Raw genomic sequence first — 17,959 nt, 5'->3', positions numbered from 1 at the left:
CAAACGACTTCTTGATTGCAATGGTGATGTACTCTTGGCAGGGGGTGTGAGAAGAGGGCTGAGAAATTGGGAAAACACTTTCCTTATGAAGTTCTATTTACCCTGATGTGCAATCATTACACTAGGTGAGGATTTAGAATTAACCAAGGTGTTTTTGCAAACTCGCCTTGTGTCTTAATCCTTCTAAGCAAAAAATAGAGGAACTAGGTCTAGAAACGCGGTAGGTTTTCACTGGATCCCCACGTGGAAGCAGAAGCAGGGTGGAAAAGAGGTCCCTCAGCAGAAAGAAGTGCAGGGAATTCACCATCGTTCCTGGGCTGGGGAACAATATGGTCCAGAGGGAGGTCCTGCAAACACTGGGGAGCCATGACATGGAGGCTGTCAAGGTAAGAGGCGTGGCTAAGGGGTTCATGGCGGTGCTAAGAAATGGTCTCCTGGACTCTCAGACAACTGGGTGTCTTTCCCAAAGAAATGCCAGGGACACCTTTGTCATTCACACAAAGACCTTTTCCAGAGACAGCCCTGAATAGGCCCATGGTCTCGCTCATCCCTCTATAGGGAGAACTCATTATCCGTAGACTAAGGGAGGGAAGACAAGAGGCAAACAGAGAGAAATGGCAATTTCAAGCTTGGCTCAATCTCCTTGCATTTTCTCCCACACTTTCCTGTTTGACAAAGGATTCTGTTTGTCCTCTATCTATCCCCAGAATCCACGCTGTGTTCCTCTCACCTCTTGCCCACCATCTAGGAGAGGCTTGTGTGAAGCTCACATTGTCTAAGTTCCTAGAGAGATGAAGGCTTTTTGGAACCACTCACTACCTCAGAGAGGGAGCCAGACAGGATATTCCTGCCCTGCCTCCCAGCTCACCTTCTCCTGGATGTGTGCAGGGCTCTCTGTAAGCCTTGCTTGAGATGCTTCGGGAGTTTGAGGGTCTGGGAGGAAGCCTTAGTTGGACATTAAGGGGTTCAGAAAACTGGAGGCAAGACGGTTCCTCCCAGGAAACTTTGGGAGTTTCAAAACCAAAGGTAAAATAAGATTAGAAAAGAGAACTTCAACACTGACATAGAACAGTAATAATCACATGGCTATGAGGTGCAGCCAAGAGCTGGAGCAACCGAATTCTTTCTAAACCACATGTGTCTAGTGACATGTGTCTCGGAATCCTAGAACCTGATGTTAATCTTATTATTGCTGATGCTTAGGACTTTGGGGTGATCTATAGAACTGCTTGGATGTCTCTGTTTCCTCATCTGACAGTGGGTTGAATGGTAATCCTTAGCCTCAATTTTTTGAAATTATCTAAACTAACCTATGAGAAGCAAGGGTGTCTGTAACACACCCATTTAGCCATGTGCTGGCAAGTTCTATCATGTCTGCTGGACACACATGAATTTATCTGATGCTTTGATACATTGTCATCTCCTTGTCAGTCCTCTCATTCATAAAAAAAAGAATTGAAAAGATGTGAATACGTTTCAACTTTCTGATTCTCATTCACCCCAAATTTCCTCCGTGGACATTGATTAAATCCACCTCATTCAGCTGGAGTTACACATCATGGACAGCTGGGCCCTCCCATCACACTCCCGTGTCGTGAGCAAGGAGAGAAAAGCTTGCTGTCCTTCAAGCCTGTGAACAACCATATTCCTGCTCACAATGACAGAAAGACTCGAGCAAGCCATAATTAGGCTGGCGGGAGGGCTCAGGGGCTAAAGGCACATACTCCTCCAGGGGACCAGAGTTCAATTCCCGGCACCCACCTCAGGAAGGGCTAAAGGCACATACTCCTCCAGGGGACCAGAGTTCAATTCCCGGCACCCACAGGAAGCTCACAACTGCCTGTAACTACAGGCAGGGATCTGATGTGCTGGGGAACCTCCGTCAGCCAGTGACCTTTAAGAGGCTGACTCTTCGGGCTGAGGAGGGAGAGGGACTTGATTGGGGGAGGGGGGGGAAATGGGAGGCGGTGGCGGGGAAGAGACGCAGATCTTTAATAAATAAATAAATTAAAATAAAAATAAAAAAAAAGAGGCTGAACCAGGTTAGGGCACGACCTTTTGGGTACCCAGAGAAAACCCGTCCACCTGCCCAGCTTTCTCTCTCTCTCTCTCTCTCTCTCTCTCTCTCTCTTTCTTTTGGTGAAACATGTTCAGTAACACTGATGGCCTCTTCTGGACTCCGGGGACACTTGTGCGCATGTGCACTAACACACAAACACTCACAACATACACAGAGAGAAAAAGAGAGATGCAACCCACACATAATTAAAAATAAAACAATTATTTTAAAGGGAAGACCAACAACACTAATTTATATCCTTGACATTCTAGATCGAAGGTTGTTCAAGCAGATCCTAAGAGACAAGAATGAAACAAGTACAGACAGAATTCTCCAACAAAACTGTATATCACGAAGCTAAGTTAAAAGTGAAAAACGAGCTTTCAGAAGAAATCGTTTGGAGAAAATGGCTCCCTTGTAGATGGAGATATTCACTAAGATCATGTGACTTTCAGCGGTTGCCAAGAGATGACAATATACAGTAGAGTATGGAAATGCAAAATTGGGGGCTGGAGAGACGGCTAGGGGGTTAGGAGCACGGGCTGCTCAAGCAGAGGACCCGGGTTTAGTTTCCAGCACCCACGTGACAGCTCACAACTGCCTTAACGCTGATCTGGGCACCTGGCATCCTCTTCTGTCCTCCATGGACTCTGCACACATGCAGTGCACACACGCATGCGGACAAAATACCCACACACGTGAAATACTTCTTTTTTTTTTAAATGCAAGTCTATTGAGAGTTGCCAGAGCCTTCTGTCATTTTGTTTTTGTTTGAGGCATGGTCTTCTGTGGTTCATGTACTGAGGCTCAACACTGTCAGAAGTCAGTCATGGAGTAGGGGGAGAAGCAGGCTTGGCTTCGTCTCTAAATCAGTTAACCATGTGAGTGACCCTCAGATCTGAACATCAGACCCGGTTGCCTCTCCCTGGTAGTGTAGGAAGCAGCTTATGGTGAGAAGTCTCCAGAGCAATCTACAGCTGCTTACTCTATGCTCAGCCCAGTGCAAAGTCCTCTGGTCGATTTGATTCCACTCCTGAAGTAACTGAAGAGCTGGAGATGGCTATGACTTCTGCTAGACTCCTCTAAAGCCAGAGCCCGGGGGGAAAGCCTGTATGTCCTCCTTAAGGAGAACATCTCTGAAAATCCGACACCCTGGCCCCAGCAGCCACACCCTTGAGTAGTGGCCACAGTAACACAGGTGCAGATGGTCTCCAGGGCCAGGCTTCCGGTCACTGAGGATCCCAGGAGCTTCCAGGAACCCACAGCTCTGTCCAGACGGTGAGCTTGTGCCTGTGAGCACATCTGTCCAAGCGAGGTGTGGGCCTGAAGAAAGGGGGGTGGAAGTCATGAGGACGTAGTGAGAAATAGTACCTTTATTGGGAAATAAGTAAATAAACAGAAGAAGAGTGAAGATAGACCTGATGTGGGAGTGGTCTGCTTCCTTGTGTGACTCCACCCCACCACACTGAACTCAGGGAATCCAACTCCAAGTTCCCCTGTGAGACCGTGGACCCACAGAAAGGCAAGAGAGTCCTCCTCCCCCAGCACAGAAAATGCTTGGCCATTTCACATGCCCGTGAGGAAACTGTTGGCCTTTAGAATAAAGGATCTGAAAGGCCTTGGGGAGGGGCGAGATTGGTGGGTTTTGTCTTAAGGGTTTTGTAGGAGACAGAGTTAGAAACCTGAGAATAACGTTAAGTCTTTGAACGGGGGATTTTCCTGAAAACCTCCACCTGTTGACTTCCTACAGGTGAACCGGCCTTGGCCTTCTTCCCCTCTGGAGATGAAGGGCTCTCCAGCCATCCCTCAAGCTGCCTGTCTCCTCCCTCTGCTCCTCCTGGTGTCCACCGGAGTCTCGGGAGGTCAGCATTCTGCCTTCTGTCCTGTACTTACTGTCTTGTTTTTAATGGCTTCTCTCAAGTAAATGCAATCACTCAGCCAAGAAAATGTCCTCCCTGAAACTTTGGGTAGTTTTTATAAAGCTCAGAACTGTGACATCTACCTGAACCTTCGCTGAATGTGGTGACTTGAGGCTGTTAACACCTCTGGTGTCTGTCTGTTGAGATATCCTTTGTGAGGTTCTCAGCATGTGTCAGTTTTCTCCTTACTGTGGCCAGCTGCCAGACAAGAAGCTGCTTAAAGGGGAGGTGGTTAGTTTAGCTTATGGTTTGAGGGTTTGGACCACTGTGACAGGGAAGGCGTGGGGTTCTGTGTACATAGCAGAGCAAAGAGTTTGGATTCCGAATTCTTGGTTGTGACCTTGAAGAAATCTCTTATTCTCTCTGGGACACTGGCCTTTCCTTCATAAAGAAGAAACACCCTCTAGATGAAGTCCCCAGACTCTGGAGAGAACTTAGAAAGGAGATCACGTGAATGGCATAGTCGGGTATTATGTCCCGAATCTGATGTCAGGTGGTAAATAGAAAAATCAAAATGAAACCCAGGGGTGCACAAACCAGACAACTGGTCTACTGCTGTGGGAACTCCTTCAGCCAATAGCCTTTGAGATTACCCCCAAAGTGGGCTGGCATCTTAAAAGCTATTGGCTGAGGGAGTTCCCACAGCACCTCCCTATTTTGTTTAACTATCAAACACATGCTAGACAACTGGTCTACCATCAAACACTAATGTCCAACCGGGCGGTGGTGGCACACGCCTTTAATCCCAGCACTCGGGAGACAGAGGCAGGCGGATCTCTGTGAGTTCGAGGCCAGCCTGGTCTACAAGAGCTAGTTCCAGGACAGGAACCAAAAGCTACGGAGAAACCCTGTCTTGAAAAATCCAAAAAAAAAAAAAAACCCACTAATGTCCATAAATACTGATTCAAAATTCTATAAGTCTTTGTGTAAAAACACTTGTTGGGAGGGTCTGTGTATGTATAGATGTATGTATTCACGTGTGTATGCATGTGTGTATATGTATATGCATATGTGTAAAGTTATCACAGCATTGTTTATAGTAATAAGGTGGAAGTGCTATAATTGTTACCAATTAGGAGAAGCTTGACCATAATGGTATAGACTGTTAAAGATAAATGAGTAGGGTATGGCTGACTATACGTACTGAAACAGTTGGGAGTCCGCCATTGCCAAAACTGATGATAATGTTGCATTCATGTGAAACCATGATTCCCCACTGCACTGTGGCTTCAGCTGAACTGAAACAGTCTTTCTAAATTGTATGCATATGGCGTGTATGTACACTGACACCAGTGTTACGCACCTCAGAGTCACAGGGGACCCCACATCCGGAAGCAATGAAGAACTGAAAAGAGCCTTGCCCCAGTCTAGCCATGACCACTGTGGTGCTCCTGTCCTGGAGCATCACTCTCTCTGGGCTGATGGCCAGGGCTCTCAACTCCAAGTTCATAGCTGTCCCTTCCAGAACTCTGCTCAACCCAAAGTCACCTCATTTTAGGCTTATAGGACTCTCTCTCTCTCTCTCTCTCTCTCTCTCTCTCTCTCTCCTGCTATTTTTGTGATCTTGGCTATGTTGACAAATCTGGAGAATGTCCATTTCCTAAACTGTTCAATGAGATAAGTCCATGTATTTCAGTAGATTCTAAATAATAAAGAATCTGACATTTCTGAATAAGTGTTGATATTGTGAAAGTCCCAAGAACACATACATATACATATATACACAGAGACTGAGATATTTATACACATTTCTATAACTATTAAAATTTTATCTATTCAATCTTAATTTTTTTTTCAAGACAGGGTTTCTCTGTGTAGCCCTGGCTATCCTAGAACTCATTCTGTAGACCAGGCTGGCCTCAAACTCACAGAGATCCACCTGCCTCTGCCTCCTAATTGCTGGGATTAAAGGGTGCACCACCACTACTCGGCTTAATACTTCATAAAAGTAATACAACGAGAAATATGTTTAGTCCCCTAAATATGAAAATACAGGATTGTTTGTTGGAAGTCTCATGTCTCTAACTCGCTTCCACAATCCATGTCTGTTCCCCAGAAGTGTCTCAGTTTTTTGTGAAGGGACCAACTGAGCCCATCATGGTCCTGCTTGGGACTGACGTCATCCTGCCCTGCCAGCTGTTTCCTGGACAGAGCGCATCCCACTTGCACATCCGCTGGTACCGTGCCCAGCTCACCCCTGCTGTGCTGGTGTTCCACGAAGGACAGGAACAAGGGGATGCACAGATGCCGGAGTACCGAGGCAGAACCCAGATGGGGACAGAGGCCATCGCCATGGGAAATGTGGCTCTGCATATACAGCAGGTCCAGGCTTCTGACGATGGCCTGTATCACTGCCAAGTTACAAATGGCTTCACCTCCCAAGAGGCCGCCGTGGAGCTGCGTGTCATAGGTATGTGAGCCTGGCACAGGATGTCAGTTGTGATGTAAGACAAACAGCAAACTGTCTGTAACCCTCCTTACACCCAACCTGGAGCTGCCTGTGATCCTGGACGTGTTGATGGATCTGTGAGACATCCGTTCCCTAGATCTGTTGCTATGTCTATGGGATGTCCATTCCTAGGTGTGTTGATGTATCTATGTGATATTCATTGCCTGCAGTGTCCAGTGGGAGTACTGTCTGCCATCAGAGGTTAACATCACAGACTTCACATTTCTGAACCTAAGGTGCGTGTGTGTGTGTACACGAACGCACACACACATACGTGTATATTTGTTTATATGTGAAGGCAGAGGTCAACCTCAGGTCACTGTCCACCATGTTTTCTGAGACAGGATCATCAACCCGGCTAGGCTGGGTGGTAAGTGAGTCCCCAAGTTTGTACCACCTCACTCAGGTTCCACGTGGGTTTGGGGAAGTGAACTTGGGTCCTCATGGTTGCACAAGCCCTCTGCTGACCGACGTACTTGTCCAGGCCTCTGAGCCTGTTTTGTATCCTAAAAGATCCCAGAAAGTATATCCAGTAGTAACACTGACCCCCTCTGAGATCAACTTCCAGTACATCAGGACAGAAAATACAACTAGACCCATTTTCAAGTTTAGCATTTCCTAGATCTACTTTAACCTCTCTGAGTCCAAGCACATGTAAAGACGGTAAGCCAAGATGAAACTGAGTCTCGGGGTAGCCTCAGCTGACCTCAGCTCCAGTCTGCTCTTCCTTCCCTCAAGCACTCTGGCCCCCCAAAACAGAAGGCCTCAACCAGGTGTCTTCTCTCCTCAGGGTTAGGTTCTGCCCCTCTTGTTCGCATGACAGGGCCAGAGAACAATGGGATCCGGGTGTCATGTTCCTCAAGTGGCTGGTTCCCCAAACCCACGGTGCAGTGGAGAGACACTGTGGGGAACACTCTACTGTCCTCCTCGGAGTCACAGACCCAAGACGGAGACGGGCTCTTCCGCGTGGAAGCATCTCTTTTGGTCACAGATAGAGCTGTAGGCAACGTGATCTGCTCCATCCAAAATCCCCTCCACGACCAGGAGAAAGCGAAGGCCATCTTCCTCCCAGGTCAGTGAGGGCCAAACTCCCAGGCAGGGGAATGGGAGAGGGAGAGGCCGGGGGGGAGGGGGCTGAAAAGAGCTGCTTCAGGCAGGTTTCTGACTCTGCGCGCACCCTGTCAGAGCCCTTCTTCCCCAGGACTTCTCCATGGAGAAGTGCTCTGGCTGCCTGCCTCCCCGTGCTATTCATCCTGTTCAGTGCCATCAGCCTTGCTACCTGGAAAGTGCATCAACACAAAGAGCAAGTGATAAAGAAAAAGTCAGAAGAATTTCAGGAAACGCAACAGATGAGGAAGGAAATGAAAATTGCAGTGAAGAAGAAAGGTACAAATGGGGACAACAGAATAAGTCAGGGGTTCATAGAGAGGCTGGGAGGGGGGGTCGAAGCAGCTAGGAAGGTATGGGGTGCGGGTGCCGCACAGAGTGGATAGGTCAAGGGGAGTGGACCTCAGGCTCTGAAGGGCAGCCTCAAACCACAGCCCATGCCTTCCCACCCTGCTCATCACAATCCCATGCTTCTCCACACCCTTCTTCCAGAGGGTGCGGCTGCTTCTCTGGCACCTGCTTCTCTTCCTATGAATTGGTCAAGAACCTGCTTCAGAAGGAGCCCTAAGACACCTTAAACTCCCAGGGCACCTTATGGGTTTACAGTGGCCATATGGCCATGCTCATCTCCTTAACTATGTGGCCCCTAAGGGAAGTCAACCCTACCTCATTTAGCCACTCTTCAGATTCAGGGGGATTTCTCACAAACCTTCCCTTTCTTTCAGATGACCTCAAGGCTGACTTGGGTGAGTGTGACTTCTCCTTCCTCTCTGTAGCATTTGCTTCTCTCTCGCTACTCCGGACGTTCACCGAATGTTATTTCTTTCAGATCGGCGGAAGGCGCTGTACAGAGAAGGTAAGAGACCAGGCGTCCTGCACCCAGATGCCCTGTTGTCAATTCCCCCTTGGTACCCTCGTGAGGTGGGGAGGATGGAACTGAAGGGTTTAAGGATGACTGGTGTGGAAAGCTGAGGGGGAAGGGGGAAGTGTGAGGCCACAGGTCAGCACTCAGCTGTCTCGGGTCTGTTCTGTTGCAGATTGGAAGAAAGCCCTTCTGTACCCTGGTAAGTGCCCTGTGGCATTGAGTCTTGCCAGCAGCTCTAAAACAATGGGCATCCTATCTGGAAACAAACACACGCCTCACACATGCACACTTTCATGGCTGCCAACTTGCAAACTGAAAAACAACAACAACCCTTTTGAGACAAAGCCTCGCACAACCAAGCCTGGATCACACGCTGTGTGGTTAAGGCTGGGTGTGAGCACCTAGGCCTCCTGTCTCCACCTCCCAAATGCTAGGATTGCAGGTGTGCATCACCACGCCCAGCAAGTTGTGATCATTTATGTCGGGGATTCAAACAATGTTATTGTCTGTAGCTAAGAAAAAAAGAAGAGATAACAATTTACTTATTGTGTACGTATGTTTATGTGATGTGTGTATAAGTGTGTGTACACATGTGTGTGCATATGTATGTGCATGTGATGTGTGTGTGCATATATGTGTGTGATGTGTGCCTGAATGTGTATGATGTGTGTGTGACTGAGTGTATGTATGATGTGAGTATATGTGTCATGTGTCTGAATATGTGTGAGTGTGTGAGTGTGTGTGTGTGTGTGTGTGTGTGTGTGCGCAGCGTGGGGTTCACAAACACACTAGGTTAATCCTTGATCTCATCTGTGCAATTTCCATACATCAGACATTATGACACACACAGGGGGCACAGCTGTCATCTCTGACCCTGTGGAAGTTGAAAGTCCCCAGGAAACATAAGTTAGGAACCAGGCAGTTACAGGCAGCCTGAGTGCTTGGAGGAGGTGACAGACAGTTTATAAGCAGCTTCTGCTCGGACTTTAAAGATTTGTTCTAAGATGTTCCAGCAGTGCTGCGGAGACACCTCAGGGGCTGGGGAGAAGCCTCAGGGGATGGGGAGATGCTTCAGGTTTAAGGAGAAGCTTCAGAGGCTGGGGAGATGCTTCAGAGGCCGAGGAGAAGCCTCAGGGGCTGGAGAAATGCCTTGGGGGCTAAGGAGAAGCTTCAGGGACTAGGGAGATGCTTCAGAGGCTGAGGAAAAGCCTCAGGGGCTGGGGAGACACCTCAGTAGCAATGGTTACCCTTGCAAAGTTCAGTTCCCATGGCTTATATATGGCGGCTCACAACAATCCTCATTCCCCCCCCACACCATCCCCACCCCATCCCACCACCCTTACCTGAATCCCCACCCTCACTTCACCCCCAGCATTGAGTCCCTGAGTCAGCACAGAGAGCACCTGCCTGCGGGAGTTTCTGGACACTAGAAAGTCAGAGGGACTTAGTGAGGCAGCCGTGGGAGGAGAAAGCCCTGGGTCTCCTTTCCGTTCCTTGAGGGCAGCTCTACCATCCACCCGCCTGCTCTGCTCTCTTTCAGACTGGAGAAAGGAACTGTTCCAGCTGGGTGAGTCGGTTTGCTCTGGCTTGCCTCGACCTCTGTGGTTTCATTTCTCGTTTTGGAGATGGGTGTCAAATCGTGCACGTGCCAGACAAACCGCTGAGCACTCCGGCCTCCGGTTTGCCCTCTGGCGTCTCGTGTGATCTTCCTAACAGACAGACATGTTGTTCGGGTTGAGAGTGGGGAGGGGAAGAAGGGACCCTGCCGTGTGACCCTGTGCTGCAAGCCACTGCCAGGCTCGGTCTCACTGGTTCTGTCCCCTTCTCCACACACTGGCCCAGCGTTCTGGTCTGTGGGATCCACTGGGTTGAACAACAGAACCATGGCCCCTTACTGAGGAGACGCCTAACTAAGGAAACACTGCTCCGAGGGGCGAGAACCCTCAGCTTCCTTTTGTGAGGTCAGCTTGTGACCAGCCCTTCCACAATAGATGAACAAGGCTCTGATTCACCAAGTCCTACCTCACTCCATGCTCTCCCAAGACCCTACAGTAGCATAGACAGAACAGAACGAGATGAAGAGCTCAGAATGCGCTGTGAGGGCCCGTGGCTCAACACCTCAGGAGCATTGCTGCACCAGCCTCCAGACCCGGTTTCTTTAAGACTTTGCCGGTCCGACGGCCTCCAACACACAGCGCTAACTTTGAACACAGCGTTATTGGTATACATACTTTGCAGTTGTGGCTTCGTCTCCTCCTCACACCTCCTCCCTTTCCTCCCCAGCTCCTGTGAAGATAAATCATGAAGTGCCTGACCAGGACAAATCTGGTCCAGAGACAGAGGAGAGCAGCAGAGAGGAGACTGCAGAGCCATCCCTCAGCAACCCACCAGGAAACCACAACATCATCACACTGTACCAGGAAGGCTTCATGTTGGGGAGATATTACTGGGAGGTGGATGTCGGGGACACTGAGGATTGGACACTGGGAGTTTATGAACTGTACACTCAGGATGCGCCATCCAAAGAATCACTGAAGAAATTCAGAGTCTTGGAGAAGAAGGGAGATGAATACAGGGCTCTTACCTTCTGTTCCCAAAACGTTTCTCTGGAAGAGCCTCTGCTGCTGGAGACGCGGCCACTGAAGATCGCAGTCTTCTTGGATCAAGAGGACAATGACCTTTCTTTCTACAACATGACTGATGAGACCCACATCTTCTCCTTTGCCCAGGCCAGTTTCTTGGGATCGCTCTATCCTTACTTCACACGTCACGCCAGGGACCTCTCTCCGTCACACAGTCCCAAGTGAGGCACACGGAGAACTCAGTGGGCGGCTGCCGCAGCATGTGGTCTGCAAACTCCAGGACTCAGGTCCTCCTGGGCAGGCACAGGGAACTCTGGCTGGGAGGTGCCTTTCCTGAGACTCCATGAGCCTCTGTGGCCAGTTTCTGGACATCATCCTGTGACTCCATGAGCCGCTGTGGCCAGTTTCTGGACATCATCCTGAGACTCCATGAGCCTCTGTGGCCAGTTTCTGGACATCAAGATTCTCAGACTATCAGCAGAAAAGACAGCTGTGCTTTGCATGGTGTTATGATTGCTTCCTTTTTGATATAAATCTGTTTAATCATTCCTAAGATGATTGAATCCATGGCTTCCTGAATCTGATAGCACATTAGCTCCCTGCTTATACACCGGTGGCATTATTATTATTATTAGTCATTCTCTTGCAAGTGTCTAATGCCCTCTGGGCACATTCCCCCAGTGTTATTCTCTGTTCATATCTAACGTACCGCACACCAGCAATGTGCTGGTCAGGCTTTTGTCAATTTGACTCCAGCTGGAGTTACTTGAGCAGAGGAAGCCTCAGTTGAGAAACGGCCTCCTTCAGACTGACCTGTAGGAAAGTCTGTAAGACATCTTCCTGATTGGTGGTTGATGTGGAAAGACCCAACTGTAGATGGTTCCACCCCTGGGCAGGTGGCCCTGGGGTAAATAAGAAAACAAACTGAGCAAGCCTTGGGGAGAGGAAGCTGGTAAGCAGGGTTCCTTTGTGGCCTCTGTAGCAGCTCCTGCCTCCAGGTTTCAGTCCTGAGTCCCAGTCTGACTTCCCTCAGTGGTGGAGTGTGATCCAGGAGTCGTGAGAGGAAACCTTTCCTCTCCAAGTGGCTCTTGGTCATTGTCTTAGTCATGTTCTACTGCTGTGAAGAGACACAATGGCAGGGACTCTTAGGAAAGAAAGCATGTATTTGGGGGCTTGCTTACAGTTTCAGAGGCTTAGTCCATTATACCATGGCAAAGAGTGTGGCAACAGACATGGTGCTGGGGCAGCAGCTGAGGGCTACACCCTGATCTGCAGGCCTCCAGAGGCAGAACTTAGGCTTTTGAAGCTTTAAAGCCCACCCCAGTGACACAGTTCCTCCAACAAGGCCACACCTCTTAATCCTTCTAATCCTTTCCAACAGAGCCAGTCCCTGGTTCTAAGCATTCAAACACGTGAGCCTACAGGGCCGTTCTTATTCTAATTACCACAGCCACAGAGAACTAAACCAGGACAACCAGTTTTCTTAACTGAGTTAATACGAAATAACCCAACAAAGGTAAACCTTGTTGTTGTAAAATTATAACAACTATAATATTAGATTTAATGTAAGTAGAATTATTCCATGGGCTTACTCCACAAGTTTTTAACACTTTATATCTGTGCATGTTTCATAAAGAACTGACAATGAGCAACTTCTGTACGGGTGCCATTGAGCACAGCGCTAAGACAGCCTTCAAAGGAATTAAATATTAAACAACCCCATGATTCCCAAAATGAAAACAGCAGCACTATATTAAAATATTAAGAATGATCTTTCAAATGTTGGTAGAGAAACCAGCTCTAACTTGATAGCAATCTGAGCTACATCTTAAATGCTGGGGTGGTTTAATAGAGAATAGCTGTCAATCAAAATCTAGTTCCGAAACCATGGTGACATCAGTGCCATGAGTATCAGGGGAATCCAAATGGGTGAGAAATGTTGAGGTATTTCTCTTGTTGGAGGTGGAAAGAGAAATTTATCATGTTGCCTAAGCTGTTAATAGGGGAAATAGGAGCTGGAGAAATGGCTTGGAGGTCAAGGGCACGTGCCCCTGCAGAGGACCTGAGATAATTCCCAGCCCCCAGACCCAGGAGGCTCACAACTGCCTGTGACTTCAACTCCAGGAGATTCAGTGCCCTTTGCTGACCTCCACATCAACTGTGCTCACATGTGCATTCACACACACACACACACACACACACACACACACACACACTAACAAAAAATTAATAGAGAAAATGCAAGCTTTCACTTCAGCAGAGGAGAGGACGGCTTGTTTTCTTCCCCTCCAATCAGAGCTATGGACGACAAGGGTAAGAAACACCTGGAAGGGACAGTGCCTCAGCTTAAATGGGCTATGCTGCTGTCGACTAGACCAGAAACCCTTGACCATTCCTTAGACACTGGGTCCAAAGACTTTGGATAAAATATCTTAGCTGCACACTGTCCTGGGGACCAGCCTGGGAATCAGTGTGCAGACCGTCCTGAGAACCAGAGTGTAAAGCATCCTGAGGACCAGCATGCTGACCAGACAGTCCTAGGGATCCAGCCTGAAGACCAGTGTGCAACCCGTCCTGGGGACCAGCATGCTGATTGGACAGTCCTGGGGACCAACTTGGGACCAGAGTGCACACTGTCCTGGGGACCAACCTGAAGACCAGCCTGGGCACCAGTGTGCAGACCGTCCTGGGGACCAGCATGCTGACAAGACAGTTCGGGGGACCACCCTGAAGACCAGCCTGGGGCCCAGCGTGCAGACCAGTCTGGGGACCACCCTGAGGCCCAGCGCGCAGACCGTCCTGGGGACCACCCTGAGGCCCAGCGCACACACCGTCCTGGGGACCACCCTGAGGCCCAGCGTGCACACCATCCTGGGGACCACCCTGAGGCCCAGTGCGCACACCGTCCTAGGGAGGGTGGGAACATGCTATAATGAGAGTTAAGTGGGAACTCCACGCCACTCCTCACAGCTGCGTCCCACCCGTGTGTGCTCAGGAGTGCCTGAGGGAGGCCGTGGAATGGCACCTCTCTGTTGGAGAAGATGATAGCTGTACCGTGAACCCCTCTAGTCCACACAATGGAAGGTGTATTTAGAGTAATTAATTCAAGGGTCAATATTTGAAGAGAAGAGGAATGGAAATTTAGGTCAAACAAAATGTGCAAAGTGCATCTGGGACATTAGAATTCAAAGGAATGGTTTCCTTTGGTAGAAAAGTCAAATATTAGGTCTGCTAACACACATCTATGTTCTTTTCAGAGTTGGAGGAAAGAACGTTTCCGCGCCGGTGAGTCACCCTCTGTCCATCTCAGAACGCGTCTGCTCCCCGTGTTTGGGCTCAGCCTTGGACAGTGGGTAAAGGAGGGCTGGGACAGATGCATGTCCGAGTGTCCTCTCCCCTTCCAGCCCCAGCCATCTCAGTCTGCAGAGGACTCCTGTGTGCTCCATCTGGCAGAGTGTCTCAGAGATCAGAGCGATGGTTTCTTCACAGTGACTGTAACTCGGGGCCCAGGCACACCCTAAACTCATCTTATCTAAAGAGGGACACGTGACCACGGGGAACCTCAGATCTAACCTCAGATTGGCTGAAATTCTACTCCCGGCCCTGCGAGCTGGGTCAGCAGGCCTTTACCTCAGGGTAGTGGTACTGGGAGGTGGTGGTCAGGAGCTGCGAAGCCTTGGTCCTGGGAGTGTGTGCGTGTGACCAGGAATGGGAAGACTAGTGTAAAACTACAGGATGGCTTCTCGGCCACCAGGCTCTCTGAGGGCACGTACTGGGCAGACACCTCTCCAGAGAGTCTGTTCACGGTAACTGAGTGAGTCTGCCAGAGTGTGTCTTCTTGAAGCACAAGGATGGGCGTGTCTCATTCAGCATGATGGACAAAACTCAGATTCACAGCTTTGCCCAGGCTCCTTTGATGGGTCTCTGAGACCTGATTTATCAGGCTGGCTATGGTCTTTGTCTGTCCAGCTCCTCACCCAGCACAGCTCAGTGACACCCTTCACACCTCTGTGGTGGCTATTTGGTCACACTGTAAACTCCAAGACTGTGTTAATAAAATTAACTTTGGATCAATGGGCGGAGCCAGTGACCAGTTGACAGAAATTAACCATAGAAAGGACAGAGAAGCCAGGAATATGGACGGAGAGATACACAGGAAAGAGTGGGGGGGGGGGGGGGGCTTAAAGATTCACAGTCTTTTTGGTTTGGGATGAGTGCAGAGATGCTTCTCTTTGCACCCAAACAAGATCAGCTGGTTGCTGCTCAGCCTCTCTGATCCAGCCTGGCTTTCACCCCAACATCAGAGACTCAGTTAAAACCTACATTTGGTGGCTGTGGCTGACCAGGGCCAGCAGCACTAGAAATCCCACGAGGCTGTGGTCTGAGCAGTTGGGGCTAACGGCAGGGTCTGGGGTGGGGGTTGGAGATTGGAGTTAAAATATCAGTAGATTCAGGTGCAGCCACTAAACTGAAAAGAAAAACAACCTCAGTCATGGGGGATCGCGTGCCCTGCAGGCCAGTCATGGGGGATCGTGTGCCCTGCAGGCCAGTCATGGGGGATCGTGTGCCCTGCAGGCCAGTCATGGGGGATCGTGTGCCCTGCAGGCCAGTCATGGGGGATCGTGTGCCCTGCAGGCCAGTCATGGGGGATCGTGTGCCCTGCAGGCCAGGGACGCCTGAAGCCGCTGCTCTGGAGAAAGTATTCCTACCTAAACAAATCACCTCCTCTATCTCATTCTATCATTTTTCTTCTGATCTCGTCTCCTTCATACAGTTTTTCCCCCAAAATATAATGAGCTTTTTTTTTTTTAAAAAAAAGGGGGGTGCTTCTCATGGTAATTACATATTTGTAACAAACAGACAAATTACATATTTGTAATACATACACACAATCTAATCACACATAACACAATTGTTACCATAAAATGATACAAGGAGCTAAGTGTCCTGAAAAAGTGTCAGATGTTTAAATATTGGACAATATAAGTAAGAAGGACTCATTTTGGATGTTTTTATCTGTGGGCTTCATGTGACCTTTATAAAATAATCTGCATGAAATAAAGAGAAATTAGATCCAGCATAAATGTGGAGGCCAGAAGGGAACCTCAGTGTCCTCCTGAGGAACACCGTTCAGCCAGTTTAAGACGGTCTCTCACTGCCCTAATCTCACTGACTCAGCCTGACAGAGAGCCCAGGGTGCTCCAGAGATCCGTCTCGACCTCCCCAGCACTGGGGTTTAACCTGTGCCACACCCAGCATCAGAACAAGAGTTCTGGGACCTGACTTTGTCACCGTGCTTGTGAGGCAACGGTTCCATCGACTGAGCCAGATCCAAGCTACTCAATATGTCCTTTTAAAAAGAGTCAGAACTATTTGGGATGTATAGAATTATTCTAACAGACAAGGATATGTAAAACATAAGCTTAATTTATTCCCTACACATTATCTGCTTTAGGCATAAACCATGTCTGAGTCGTTCCTTTCTTTCCTATTGCCTCGCCAACTCTATGAAACAGGTGATTTCCATTCCTGGTTTACGTGAGGAAACAGTGAGCAGATATCTTAGCGTTACCATTATTCTGGTGGAACACCAAGACCAAAGCAACATGAAGAATAAGGGTTTCTTTCCCTCACCCTTCACTATTACAGTCTGTCTTGGGGTTTGCACTGCTGTGAGGAGACACCATGGCCACAGCAATTCTTATAAAGGACATTTAACTGCGGTGGCTTACATTTTCAAAGGCTCAGTTCATTATCATCATGGTGGGGAAACTTGGTGGCCTGCAGGCAGACACGGTGTTGGAGAAGGAGCTGAGAGTCCTACATCTTGACCCACAGGCAATAAGAAGTGAACTGAGTACTGGGTGTGTCTTGAGTATACATGAGACCTCAAAGCCTGCCTCCATAGTGACACAGTGTCTCCAACAAGGCCACACCTCCTAATAGCACCATTCCCTGTGAGCTTATGGGAGCCAATTACCACATTCCACTCCCTGGCCCCATAAGCACGTAACAGTATCATAATGCGAAATGCATTTAGTCCAACTTCAAAAGTCCCCATAGTCTATCACAGCCTCAACAATATTTCAAAGTTCAAAGTCTCTTTTGAGATTCATGCAATCTCATAACTGTAATCCCCTGTAAAATCAAAATGAAAAGAAGATCACATACTTGCAACATTTAATAATACATGATATACATCATTGTTCCAAAACGTGGGGGAAGTGAGCATAGTAAGGAAACACTGGACCAAAGGAAGACTGAAAACCATCTGGGCAAACTCCAAACCCTGCGTCTCCGTGTCTGATGTCAAAACGCTCTTCAGATCTCCAACTCCTTTCAGCTTTGTTGACTACAGCACACTTCTCTCTCTTGGGTTGGTTCCACCCCCTTTCCTCTGCAGGTACCCCATGGCTTTGACATCTCCAATATCTTGGGGTCTCCAAGGCAATCCAGGTTTCTCCTTCACAGTTTTATGCAATGATGTCTCTAAGTTTCCATGCAGGGAAAACCCTGACACATGCCTAGCCTCTGCTGCTTTTCCTAGTAATGGAGACATAGTCCATAGCCCCTTTCTTCTTTCCTTAACTCTAAAGCCAGAACCACATGGCTGAAGTTGCCAGATTCTGCTGCTTACTGGAGCTGGAACATGGCCCCTCTTCAATTACATCTCCACCAGCGTTTGTTTTTGATGGTTTCCTTCACTGCCTAAACTTTTCGTTTTCTTCACTGCCTAAACTTGGTACTTTTCATTGTAAATCTTCATTAGAGCTAACACTAATAACCACATGACAGTCTATACTAGGCTGTTTTGAGATTTCCTCTGCCAAGGAAATTAATGCAAAACTCTTTTCACTTAAGCCTCAGTCAGACTTTTTGGCCAAGGGCAAAAAGCAGCCACATTCTTCAAAATATCACAACACTCTCTAGGTCACATATTAATATTCTCCTCTGAAACCTCTTGGGCCAGGCCCCACA

General features: G+C 48.6%; 1 protein-coding gene across 1 annotated transcript; it reads left to right on the top strand.

The window, feature by feature from the left end:
* The first annotated feature begins 3,117 nt into the window (after nt 1-3,117).
* Nucleotides 3,118-11,522, top strand: LOC121435337 (butyrophilin-like protein 1). The gene is made up of 10 exons (XM_041634590.1): nt 3,118-3,337; nt 3,810-3,921; nt 6,035-6,388; nt 7,218-7,499; nt 7,613-7,813; nt 8,260-8,280; nt 8,364-8,390; nt 8,572-8,598; nt 9,940-9,966; nt 10,683-11,522. Exons 2-10 carry the CDS (start codon nt 3,843-3,845, stop codon nt 11,204-11,206), a joined length of 1,542 nt encoding a protein of 513 aa, XP_041490524.1. The 5' UTR covers nt 3,118-3,337; nt 3,810-3,842; the 3' UTR covers nt 11,207-11,522.
* Nucleotides 11,523-17,959: the final 6,437 nt, after the last annotated feature.

This window comes from Microtus oregoni, unplaced genomic scaffold (assembly GCF_018167655.1).
Source record: "Microtus oregoni isolate MIOR12 unplaced genomic scaffold, Mior012 000046F_ref0000063, whole genome shotgun sequence".
Taxonomy (NCBI): Eukaryota; Metazoa; Chordata; class Mammalia; order Rodentia; family Cricetidae; genus Microtus; species Microtus oregoni.
Note: the sequence above shows the minus strand (reverse complement) of the source record. Positions and strands in the feature narration are given on the sequence as shown.

Excerpts from the sequence above, each read along its gene's own strand:
- LOC121435337 (XM_041634590.1), top strand. The coding sequence starts at position 3,843 with ATGAAGGGCTCTCCAGCCATCCCTCAAGCTGCCTGTCTCCTCCCTCTG. Across the intron at positions 6,389-7,217 it reads CGTGGAGCTGCGTGTCATAG|GGTTAGGTTCTGCCCCTCTT; the intron begins GTATGTGAGCCT and ends TTCTCTCCTCAG. Across the intron at positions 8,281-8,363 it reads TGACCTCAAGGCTGACTTGG|ATCGGCGGAAGGCGCTGTAC; the intron begins GTGAGTGTGACT and ends TATTTCTTTCAG.